Source organism: Nerophis lumbriciformis, linkage group LG39, assembly GCF_033978685.3.
Source record: "Nerophis lumbriciformis linkage group LG39, RoL_Nlum_v2.1, whole genome shotgun sequence".
In the NCBI taxonomy this organism is placed as follows: Eukaryota; Metazoa; Chordata; class Actinopteri; order Syngnathiformes; family Syngnathidae; genus Nerophis; species Nerophis lumbriciformis.
Window position 1 is genome coordinate 193,988 of NC_084586.2, and position 13,513 is coordinate 207,500.

The 13,513-nt window shown below is 36.6% G+C and overlaps 1 protein-coding gene across 3 annotated transcripts in view; it reads left to right on the forward strand.

Annotated features, from left to right (window-relative positions):
- LOC133577776 (carbohydrate sulfotransferase 15-like) overlaps positions 1–13,513 on the forward strand; it is a 116,754-nt gene that overhangs the window by 82,909 nt on the left and 20,332 nt on the right. For all 3 annotated transcript variants that reach the window (XM_061931786.1, XM_061931787.1, XM_061931785.2), the window contains exon 3: positions 7,809–8,148. In XM_061931786.1, coding sequence (XP_061787770.1) covers positions 7,809–8,148 — 340 coding nt within the window. The remainder of the gene's footprint in view (positions 1–7,808; positions 8,149–13,513) is intronic.

Here is a 13,513-nt window from a genome sequence, read left to right on the forward strand (position 1 = left end):
TGCAAATCATTGTATTCCGTTTATTTTTACATCTAACACAATTTCCCAACTCATATGGAAACGGGGTTTGTAGTTATAATGGATACTTATGAGTTTCACCTGCCTCTGGTGTTCGGGACACGCACCTGCTGCTAATCAGAGGACTATTTAAGCCTGCCTTTGCCAGTCAGTCGTCCTGGCGACATTAGTTGTTTGCCTCATGCCTGGACTACGTAAGTCTTAGTTGTTTCATGCCACAGTTTCGTGATTGTTCTATGCCATAGTTAATGCTGGTTGTTTCATGCAACAGTTTCGTGTTTGTTTCATGGCAGTTTCATGATTGTTCTATGCCATAGTTAATGCTGGTTGTTTCATGCCACAGTTTCGTGTTTGTTTCATGGCACAGTTTCGTGAGGTTCATGTCTATAGTTTCATGTCCTAAGTTTTTGCCTTAGCTTCCACGTGCGATTGGCATGCTTGCCTTCGGGTTGTTTTCTGTTTTGTACCTCGTTGAGTGTTTCTTAAAATTAAATCATGTTCCTACCTGCAAGTCCTGTCCGGAGTCGTCCGTTTGCCTTCCTGGGAGAACGACCCCGCAGTAAGCGAAAACCACGTCGTGACAACTAGATGAGGCAATTCCTGAAGGAATTGCGTGTGAATGCTCCAATGCTGAAGTTGAATCGAAATGATGACAGGATGTAGTATGAATGTAAGAATAGTTTGAATGTTGAAGAGTTTGAATTTCCAGAAAAAACGGAATTTGGTTTGGAACTTTGTAAAGTGTTAGTTGGATGAGTTGAATGTGTTGATGTTGGAATGGTTTGAATAGATTGAAAAATGTGCGAATTGTGGAAGTTTAAAAAAATGGACAATTCATCTTGAATGGGGAAAATGTCCCTGAAAAATGGGAATTCTTGGAAATCCGGGATTTTTTTTTTAATTGTTGAAGAAGAGCACACAATTTTGAACAGGCTGAATATTTGGAAGTTGGAACCGTTTGAATCGGATGAAACTTTAGAAAAATGTCCCATTCGTTTCAATGGGAATTTCATGGACATTTGGGAAAAGCGGGAATTTTTTGGGAAAATGTCAAAAGACTTGCGTGTTCTGAATGAGTTGAAATCGTTGGCGTTGGAATTTTTCAAATCTGTCAAGAAATGTTAAAATATTAACATTTGTAATTGAGAAATGGTGTTAAGGAATTTCGGGAAAACCAGGAATTATTCCAGTTTAAAAAACAACTTATTTTTTGTCCTGATTAAGAGGAATTATTTGAAGGTGGAACAGTTAAAGGGGGTAGGAAAATGTAGAAGGAGTAGTCGCCAGAAAAAAGGGTTTGAAAAAAAGGGTATTGTGGGTATTCCTGGAAAAAAAAGTTAATAGTTTGAATTTCCAGGATGAGTGGAATGTGTTGAAGGTGGAATGGTTTGAATCGGTTGAAAAATGTGGAAATGGTGGCAGTTTGAAAAATGTCCAATTAATTTTGAATGGGAAAAATGTCCCGGAAAACCTGGAATTCTGGGAAATCCGGGAAATTTTGGAATTTGTCAAGGGAAAGCCCGCGATTCCTGAATAGGCTGAACAGTTTGAAGTTGGAACGGTTTGAATCGGATGAAAAATGTGGAAGGTAGAGCGTGCCAAAATCTGGAGAAGAAAAATAAATAGATAAATTTTGGTGTAGAAAACCATATGTGTGAATGTTTTGGAGCATTCACACAATAATGGGTGCCAGCCTCTGCAAAAGTCCATATTTTAGTGAAGGTTTGTACACGTGGAACTAGGGTTGTACGGTATAACAGTACTAGTATAGTATCGCGGTACTAATGAATCAAAAACGGTACTATACTCGTCACGTCGTGACATTGTTGGTTTTACGAGCAGAGGAGCATGTTCGGCAGCGCACAATCGGAGAGTACTTACAAGCAGACACAGTGTGTAGACAGAAAAGGGAGAACGGACGCATTTTGGCTTAAAAACTGAAGATAAAGGTGAAGTTGTAACACTGAAACGCCCTCAGGAAGAGGTGCTTTAAGACATGGCTAGCTAGTTAGCGGCTAATGTCCATCCGCAGTCATCCGTGTTTTAGCTACTTCTAAATCACTAATCCTTGTCTCCATGGCGACAAATAAAGTAAGTTTCTTACAAGTATCATTATCACTGCAGGACGAGGAATAGCTAAACATGCTTCACTACACACCTTAGCTCACCGGTGTCACAATGTAAACAAACGCCATGGATGGATCTACACCTGACATCCACTGTAATGATACCAAGTACAGGAGCGTATCTAGTCCATACTACTATAATTACATTATTTTTTTTTAGCATCACAAAACCTTTTTCGATTTAAAAAAAATGTATATTATGTTTATAAACTCAGTAAATATGTCCCTGGACACATGAGGACTTTGAATATCATCAGTACCTAAATTTGTGATATCATCCTAAAGTAATGTAAAGTTTCAAACAGAAGAAGAAGTGATTATTACATTTGAACAGAAGTGTAGATAGAACATGTTAAAATAGAAAGTAAGCAGATAAGTAGATTACCACTTGTCCTTAATAATGTTGACAAAATAATAGAATGATAAATGACACAATATGTTACTGCATATGTCAGCAGACTAATTAGGAGCCTTTGTTTGCTTACTTACTAATAAAAGAAAAGTTGTATGTTCACTATTTTATTTAAGGACAAACTTGCAATAAGAAACATATGTTTAATGTTGTCAGGTTCAAACACTGATGACATCTATTAAACAAGACAAGAAGCAAGGAATCAAACAGAGACAGACTTAAACTTGGCTCAGTGAGGAGAAACGTCTGGACTGTACTCTTTGTACAGATCCACCACGCTCTCCCGAAAGATTGTACGCAACCTCTTTTATTTGGACTTTCCCTGATTACATGGCAACAGCTGTTTCTAAAGGTACGGGGGTCGTAAACAGCCATCGCCTTTGATTACAAACAATTCAAAGAAAAGGTCGTAAAACAGTTCAAAAAAGGTTGTCTGGAGAGGAGTCTGGTCCTGTTTCCTCTCTGCCTTTGTAGTTCTCGGGTCAAGACAAAATCTTTCTGTGGATTACAATACATCAATGAAACAGAACACCTTCATGTTGCTTCCCATCCTACACAGTGGAGTTTTACAAGCTTTTTGATTGGTAGGATCAAAGACAGCTTTTGTCCTCTCGCCGGGAACTCATGGAAACACAAAGTTTTGTGAAAACTTGGATCCAATTATTCTGACAAATGTACCCTAAGATTTTTTTGTTAAAATAAAGCCAATAATACAATTTTTTGTGGTCCCCTTTATTTAGAAAAGTACCGAAAAGCATCAAAATACATATTTTGATACCAAAATATTGGTATCGGGACCACCCTAGTAGCAATATGGTTGGCAAAGTTAATTTTGGTGATTTCTGATCTTTGTGAGGGCACCAAAGGGATTTATGTGTGTGTTGGCAGAGCAGCTATACAGAGGACAGCAGCTTGTTGTTTTGATCGAAAAGCTCGTAAATGGAAAAGCTCTCAAATGGAGGGGTCCGTAAAAGGAGTCTCCACTGTACTTCAAAGTCTTTGATCCCTGCCTCTCCTCAGCTCCAATTAGCCATTCCTTCTAATGATAATGACTTTTTCCCGGCTGTTTGCCACGTAACTCATTTGTCATGGAGCGCGCTAATGAAAAGGAGCGTGCATGCAGAGGGACAATCAATATTGCGACGGCATTAATTGCATTTGGAGACGCTGCCGGTCTCGCCGGCGATCGGCTTTGATGGCCCCAAAGACTATCTCCAATGTGAGGAGACTGTAATGAGATGTCTGCGTCGCTGCTATGATCAGACGTTACGGTCAAAACATCTTTTGTACAAGAGCCCTCGCTCTCTTTGCCTACAAAATCAATAGGAGTCCTTCAACCTGCACAACACCGCCCCAGAGGGACTAGGTCAGGGGTCGGCAACCCAAAATGTTGAAAGAGCCATATTGGACCAAAAATACAAAATACAATGAAAAGCCTTTTATAAGTGTTATAATGAAGGCAACACATGATGTAAGTGTCTATATTAGCCTACTATCAAAATGACTTTAAAAGTCTTATATAAGTGTTATATTGAAGGCAACACATGATGTAAGTGTCTATATTAGCCTACTATTAAAATGACTTTAAAAGTCTTATATAAGTGTTATAATGAAGGCAACACATGATGTAAGTGTCTATATTAGCCTACTATTAAAATGACTTTAAAAGTCTTATATAAGTGTTATAATGAAGGCAACACATGATGTAAGTGTCTATATTAGCCTACTATTAAAATGACTTTAAAAGTCTTATATAAGTGTTATAACGAAGGCAACACATAATGTAAGTGTCTATATTAGCCTACTATCAAAATGACTTTAAAAGTCTTATATAAGTGTTATAATGAAGGCAACACATGATGTAAGTGTCTATATTAGCCTACTATCAAAATGACTTTAAAAGTCTTATATACGTGTTATAGTGAAGGCAACACATGATGTAAGTGTCTATATTAGCTATAATAGCCTACTATCAAAATGACTTTAAAAGTCTTATATAAGTGTTATAATGAAGACAACACATGATGTAAGTGTCTATATTAGCTATACTAGCCTACTATCAAAATGACTTCAAAAGTCTTATATATGTGTTATATTGAAGGCAACACATAATGTAAAGTGTCTGTATTAGCTATAATAGCCTACTATCAAAATGACTTTAAAAGTCTTATATACATGTTATAATGAAGACAACACATGATGTGACTATATTAGCTATACTAGCTTACTATCAAAATTACTTAAAAAATCTTATAAGTGTTATAATGAAGACAACACATTATGTAAGTGTCTATATTAGCTATAATAGCCTACTATCAAAATTACTTTAAAAGTCTTAAATAAGTGTTATAATGAAGGCAACACATGATGTAAAGTTTCTATATTAGCTGTAATAGCCTACTATCAAAATTACTTTAAAAGTCTTATATAAGTGTTATAATGAAGGCAACACATTCTGTAAGTGCCTATATTAGCTATATTAGCCTACTATCAACATTACTTTAAAACTCTTATATAAGTGTTATATTGAAGGCAACACATGATATAAAGTGTCTACATTAGCTAGAATAGCCTACTATCATAATGACTTTAAAAGTCTTATATACGTGTTATAATGAAGACAACACATTATGTAAGTGTCTACATTAGCTATATTAGCCTACTATCAAAATGACTTTAAAAGTCTTATATACATGTTATAATGAAGGCAACACATGATGTAAGTGTCTATATTAGCCTACTATCAAAATGAGTTTAAAAATCTTATATAAGTGTTATAATGAAGACAACACATTATGTAAGTGTCTATATTAGCCTACTATCAAAATGACTTTAAAAAATCTTATATAAGTGTTATAATGAAGACAACACATTATGTAAGTGTCTATTAACTATAATAGCCTACTATCAAAATTACTTTAAAAGTCTTTAAAAAAGTGTTATAATGAAGGCAACACATGATGTAAAGTTTCTATATTAGCCTACTATCAAAATGACTTTAAAAGTCTCATAAGTGTTCTAATGAAGGCAATATATGATGTAAGTGTCTACATTAGCTATATTAGCCTACTATCAAAATGACTTTAAAAGTCTTATATAAGTGTTATATTGAAGGCAACACATGATGTAAAGTGTCTATATTAGCTATAATAGCCTACTATCAAAATGACTTTAAAAGTCTTATATACGTGTTATAATAAAAACACATGATGTGTCTATATGAGCTATAATAGCCTACTATCAAAATGACTTTAAAAAGTCTTATATAAGTGTTATAATGAAGGCAACACATGATGTAAGTGTCTATATTAGCCTACTATCAAAATGACTTTAAAAGTCTTATATAAGTGTTACATTGAAGCCAACACATGATGTAAGTGTCTATATTAGCCTACTATCAAAATGACTTTAAAAGTCTTATATACGTGTTATAATGAAGGCAACACATGATGTAAGTGTCTATATTAGCCTACTATTAAAATGACTTTAAAAGTCTTATATAAGTGTTATAATGAAGGCAACACATGATGTAAGTGTCTATATTAGCCTACTATCAAAATGACTTTAAAAGTCTTATATACGTGTTATAATGAAGACAACACATGATGTAAGTGTCTGTATTAGCCTACTATCAAAATGACTTTAAAAGTCTTATATACGTGTTACATTGAAGCCAACACATGATGTAAGTGTCTATATTAGCCTACTATCAAAATGACTTTAAAAGTCTTATATACGTGTTACAATGAAGCCAACACATGATGTAAGTGTCTATATTAGCCTACTATCAAAATGACTTTAAAAGTCTTATATAAGTGTTACATTGAAGCCAACACATGATGTAAGTGTCTATATTAGCTATAATAACGTGTCATCCATCCATAACACATAGCCACTTCTAAGATACGAATCCTCGCCACCACGGCGGAAAATTGTCTTCCATGTAGCATTATCACTGGAGGACTACAGGAAAAGGAATGGCTAAGCATGCTATACACACACACACACACCGAGCAAGACGACACAAGAAGCTAATCGCTAAAGTTTTCAAGTAAAGCAGCGAGGATTCATCCAGATGTCGATATGTGAATCTTTGGGCACGAAACGATTGGATCTGATACCGATTATTTGGTATAATAATCATTCAACTTTTTCTCAAAACAGGTTCCAGGTTGTAAATACTTCTTCTGGTTGCATGGAGTTTTTGTTAATAAAAGAAAGGGTGTGTTTTCTTTTCCGATTTCCCATGCATTCCAAATGATGATTTATTAAAGTACCACAAATGTACCGTATTTTTCTGACTATAAGGCTCACTTAAAATCCTTTCATTATCTCAAAACTCGACAGTGCGCCTAATGTACGGGATAATTCTGGTTGTGCTTACCGACCTCGAAGCTGTTTTACTTGGTACACGGTGAAATGATACGTTTGACCGGTAGATGGCAGTCACACATAAGAGATACGTGTGGACTGCAATATGATGGCAATATGACTCAAGTAAAAAAAACACCAACATTTGATATGTTCCATTGAAAGTATAGAACGACGTTTTAGTACGACTTTGGTAAGCTATGTTCTAGGTTCTAAGCTAAGTGTTATTATGGTGTGTGTATAAGGTAAGACATATTATCTGGCGTTTTGTTTCGCAATATTATGCAAAAGCAACTTTTCTTTCCTTCTGGTACCTGCTGATCTGTATTTGGGATCTGCATAAGTCCTGAAAATTTGCGCGCGTCCGCCTTTGTAGTCCATATCGACACCATAGTCAATAAGCTTCTTCTTTTTCTCTATCTTCTTGTTATGGGACATTCATCCTCCACTGTTGCCATTTCTAATATAAAGTAGTGTCAAGTTTAGGGCTGCAACTAACGATTCATTTGATCATCGATTAATCTCTCGATTAATAATCGGATAAAAGAGACAAACTATATTTCTATCTTTTCCAGTATTTTATTGAAACAAAACAGCATACTGGCACCATACTTATTTTGATTATTGTTTCTCAGCTATTTGTACATGTTGTAGTTTATAAATAAAGGTTTATAAAAAAATTAAATTAAAAATATATAAAAATACATCAAAAATTGCCCGAATCGACGACTAAATGAATCGCCAACTATTTTTATAATCGATTAGTTGTTGCAGCCCTAGTAAAGTTGTTACTTCTATCCGGTGCGCCCTATGGTCCGGAAAATACGCTATGAGGTTTCGTATTTAGACTCCAATTTCTTTGTTTTTTTCTGTCTTTCCAGATGTTTTCCGTCATCCCCTGCAAATTCCTGCCGGACGTCCGCAACCCGTGCTGGTACGAGGAGTACGCCGGCAACGTCACCTCTGACCCTTACGGGGAGAACTTGTACGCGCACTACGCCCGGCACTTTCGCACCGTCTTCACGAACTTGCGGCGCACTTTCGAGAAGCACTTGTTCAGCCACGGCGGGAAGCTTCACCGCATCCGCTGCCTGCCGTATTTCTACATCATCGGGCAGCCCAAGTGCGGCACCACCGATCTTTACAACCGCCTGCTGCTGCATCCCGACGTTAAGTTCACCACTTTTAAAGAGCCGCACTGGTGGACCCGCAAGAGGTTCGGTGAGTGAATATCTCTATAAATAAAGATTCATACTTATAATTTCTTCTTTACAGTCTTTTTAAAAATCTACTAAGATATACAGTACAGGCCAAAAGTTTGGACACACCCTCCCATTCAATGCCTTTTCTTTATTTTCATGACTATTGACATTGTAGATTGTCACTGAAGGCATCAAAACTATGAATGAACACGTGGAGTTATGTACTTAACAAAAGAAAACATGTTTTATATTCTAGTTTCTTCAACATAGCCACCCTTTGCTCTGATTACTGTTTTGCACACTCTTGGCATTCTCTAGCTTCAAGAGGCATTTACCTGAAATGGTTTCCATTCCACAGGTGTCATAGTTGTGATGCCTTCAGTGACAATCTACAATGTGAATAGTCATGAAAATAAAGAAAATGAGAGAAGGTGTGTCCAAACTTTTGGCCTGTACTGTATGTTGAGTAAAAAAAGGACCCCCAGAGACAGAATGGTACAATACCACCTTTTTACTGAAGTTTCAGGAGACCGGCCCTTACAATGCGACAGTAGCATCAGCAAGAAGAGGTCTAAGTCCAAACAAAAAGAGTCAGCTTATGTAAAGCGAAAGGAGAACAGCTGCTTCTTCAAAACAGATAAGAAACTGGCCAAAACAGCTCTGTGAGCCGACAAACAGGAGCCCTTAAGACAGGCCCGGGCAATTATTTTGACTCGGGGGGGCATGGTGTTCCTGGGATTAAAGGCCTCACCTTTTCTCCTCCAAACATATCGATGGGTGTTGTGGTCAAACAGCTCCATTTTTGTTTCATCTGACATCACATGGACAAAGATAAGACCTTCTGGAGGAAAGTTTGTGGTCAGATGATCATTATTTTGGATTGGCTATAAGGAGTAACATATATATATTTTTTAATCCGATTTTTAGGTTTTTTTCTGGTTGAATGGCCAGGGTATTTGTTTGTATTTTTATGTTTTTATTTAATTCATAAATATAATTATCAATTCATTTTGTTGACATTTCAGAATGTCTAAATAAATAAATGAAATATAACTACATAATTACAGCCCCTTCCGCGGCAGGCCCGCAGGCCACGCCCCCCTCCACAATAACTATAATTATTAATTTATTTTGTTGACATTTCAGAAGTTGTTTTTTTTTAATATGCAGTAAATATAATTACTAGAGATGTCCGATAATATCGGACAGCCGATATTATCGGCCGATAAATGCTTTAAAATGTAATATTGTAAATTGTCGGTATCGGTTTCAAAATTATCGGTATCGGTTTCAAAAAGTTACATTTTTGACTTTTTAAAACACCGCTGTGTACACGGACGTAGGGAGAAGTACAGAGTGCCAATAAACCTTAAAGGCACTGCCTTTGCGTGCCGGCCCAGTCACATAATATCTACGGCTTTTCACACACACAAGTGAATGCAAAGCATTCTTGGTCAACAGCCATACAGATCACACTGAGGGTGGCCGTATAAACAACTTTAACACTCTTACAAATATGCGCCACACTGTGAACCTACACCAAACAAAAATGACAAACACATTTCGGGAGAACATCCGCACCGTAACACAACATAAACACAACAGAACAAATACCCAGAACCCCTTGCAGCACTAACTCTTCCGGGACGCTACAATATACACCCCCTGCTACTCCCGGCCCCTCGCCCCGCCACCTCAACCTCCTCATGCTCTCTCAGGGAGAGCATGCCCAAATTCCAAGCTGCTGTTTTGAGGCATGTTAAAAAAAAAAATTTTTTTTTAAAATGCATTTTGTGACTTCAATAATAAATATGGCAGTGCCATGTTGGCATTTTTTTCCATAACTTGAGTTGATTTATTTTGGAAAATCTTGTTACATTGTGTAATGCATCCAGCGGGGCATCACAACAAAATGAGGCATAATAATGTGTTAATTCCACGACTGTATATATCGGTATCGGTTGATATCGTAATCGGTAATTAAGAGTTGGACAATATCGGAATATCGTCCAAAAAAGCCATTATCGGACATCTCTAAAAATGACTAATTTCACTATCATAATTTCTAAATGGCAAGAGAAAAAAACATGCTTTTTTATTTATTTATTTTTCTCTGTGAATTATTTCAAATGTCCCTGAAATGATATTACTATTTAATGACATTTATGTTTATTGATATCAGTATGTGCCTTCAAATGGCCTGCTCCAGCAGAAAAACATGTAAGATTATTCATGTAGGACGAGTGCCGAGGCGACTTTTAAAGTATTGATGTATATTGATGAGCCGTCAAAGCGACATCAATTATCCCTCTCTTTAGGGCAATTATGGTGGTGATGAATATTCACCAGCCAGCGTGTTTATTTCCTGCTCACGTTTACCAGCACTTTTACTCACTCCCAGCATTCCGACCGACTCTCTTTGATTGTTTTCCGCTCCTCCCCCCCTCCCTTTTCACGGGGAGATGTCTTCACTTGTCGCCATGTGTGACGCACGTCGGCGTAGACGCCACTTGAATAAAGGGCAACATCTGCACGCTTCCCCCGGATGCTTTGTAAGCCGCGTGTGTGGGCGCCGCCTGTCACTTCCTGTGTCGCCTTTCAATGTCACAAAATGCCGCTCGTCTTCTACCTTCGGGGGTAGAAAATAGGTTTTTCATCCTATTTCGCCCCCAATCCCCAACTCTCCCGGGTCAAAGGTCACATTGTCACTAATTAGCAAACGAGAGCGCTTGTTTTTGTCGTCTCATAAAGGAGGCCGTCCGTGCGATTCAGCGGCAGGAAATGAAGATGATGACTTCATGCTCGCACGCCGCGATCATTGATGATCTCGCCGATATCGCCCGCAACGCATGACGACTCCATTGTCTACACATAAATGCTTTTCTTCTACATTGCAATAACTACACTGCAAAAAGTCAGTGTTCAAAAACAAGAAGAAATTAAAGCTGCAAGCAGCGATGGACGCGACCGACTTTGAGGGCTCATAAAATCCAAACCGGAGCAGTAATTAAAACTCTTTAATGAACTTTTGATCAGAAGGGTTCAATCTCTCTCCTGTGCTAATTTGAAGCCGACACGACAAACGCGCTCAGAGGAGATAATGTTTGAAAAAAGGTGACTGTTTTTACACAACTTTTGTTTCGAAGGGGGAATTGCAAACTTCCTGTTGATTTTTGCTGGGGGTTGTCAGTGTATGAAATATAGGTCTAAGTGAGACCTACATAAAGGTTTTTGTTTCATGTCTCTACGACATTCCTACTGGGAGTTACAGGCAGTTTTGTCTGTGTTTTCTTCCTAGGGGGCGCTAGAGCGCAATTTTGAGTTTTGGGGTTAGGTTTTTTGATTATATCCCAATTGCCTGATGTGTGTGTCCAATTTGATGAGTTTTGAAGCATGTTAAGGGGGTCAAATTACAGCTCAAAGAGGCGGCAGTATAATAATAAAACGCTAGAAATACAATAGGGTCCTCTGTCCCAAAGTCCCTAAAAATACAAAAATTAGGGGCATTTTACTTGAACTGAGGAAAATTATCTGCCAATAAAACAAGAAAATTTGGCTTCTCAAGACTTTCCAAAAAAAGTACAATTAGCTAACCTCAATGAACCCAAAAATACCTTAAAATAAGTATATTCTCACTAATAACAAGTGCACTTTTCTTGATAAAAAAAATAAATAAATTAGACCTTTTTTCTCAATATGTTGAAAAATATTCTTAAATTAAGTAAACGCCAGTGCCATTATCTTGACATAATGATATGCGCTCGGCATTACATGTCTTGAAACCAGCAATCTTATACTAAAAACTAGTTTATTGTTCTTAATGGAAAGGCAACAAGGCAACCGCTTGTTACTCTCGGGGTCTCCTAGCCGCTCAGGCAAATAATATGGTCTAAAAATGCATTTTTCCATTGATAACATGACATCATCACGCCAAGTGCGTGCTCTTTCAGTAAATTGCACAAGGTATATATATATATATATATATATATATACACACACACACACAGCCCGGCCCCCAGCCAAATTTTTTTTATTGTAATTTTGAAGAATTCATCTGAATGTGCATGAACTATTTCTGTTCAAAATAGTTTGAAATGTCACATGTGAAATGTTTAAATATGAACTGTCCGTTTACTGTACTGTGCCAACTGTACTACTATAGGAGCACCTATTTTCTCCTGTTTCATTGAAAATAAAACGGCAAAGTCCATTTGGTTGTCATCGGTTTTAATTATGAGACACAATTGTGTCAAAGTCATGATTTTTTTTGTTCATGCTTGAAATAAGAAATGATTACTTTAAAAAAAAAGTAGTTTTATACTTGTGAGTGTTGATGACACAGCTTTGCATCACTTGATATTCTAGTTTCGAGCATGTTTTACTCAATATAGGTCATCAAATGTCAGCAACAAGCTGTAATATCTTACTGAGATCATTTAGGACCAAAACACTTAAAACAAGTAAAACACTCTAACATAAAATCTGCTTAGTGAGAAGAATGATCTTATCAGACAGAAAATAAGCAAATATCAGCCTTATTTGAGATATTTCATCTTACTTAGATTTCAGTTTTTGCAGTGTAAGACACTTTTGTTGTTGTTGTTGTTGTTTTGTTTTTTATGGGCTTTTAAAAATAATTAGACTGGAAGGTTTATGGCGTATTAGTCATAAACTCAAGGCGCCGTTTTTTCTCACGAAACCTCATTAGCGCATTGATCCGTCTTTTTTTTTTTCAGCTTTATTTGGATTTGACTAAGTTGTCTGACTGGTGTTTTCTTTCCTGCTATGTTTCAAACGTAGGCCTGAGTATGCTTTCACCGGTACAGGTATCAAAATGTATTTCAATACTTTCCGATACTTTTCTAAATAAAGGGGACCACAAAAAATATCACTATTGGCTTTATTTTAACAAAGAATCTTAGGGTGCATTAAACATATGTTTCTTATTGCAATTTAGTCCTTAAATAAAATAGTGAACATTCAAGACAACTTGTCTTTTATTAGTAAGTAAGCAAACAAAGGCTCCTAATTAGTCTGCTGACATATGCAGTAACATATTGTGTCATTTTCCATTCTATTATTTTGTCAACATTATTAAGGACAAGTGGTAATCTACTTGTTCATTTACTGTTAATATCTGCTTACTTTCTCTTGTAACATGTTCTATCTACACTTCTGTTAAAATGTAATAATTCTTCTGTTGTTTGATACTTTACATTAGTTTTGGGTGATACCACAAATTTGGGTATCAATCCGATACAAAGTAGTTACAGGGTCATACATTGGTCATATTCAAAGTCCTCATATGTTTATAAACATAATATACATTTAAAAAAATGAAAGAAGATTTTGTGATGCTAAAAAAATATCGATGTAATCATAGT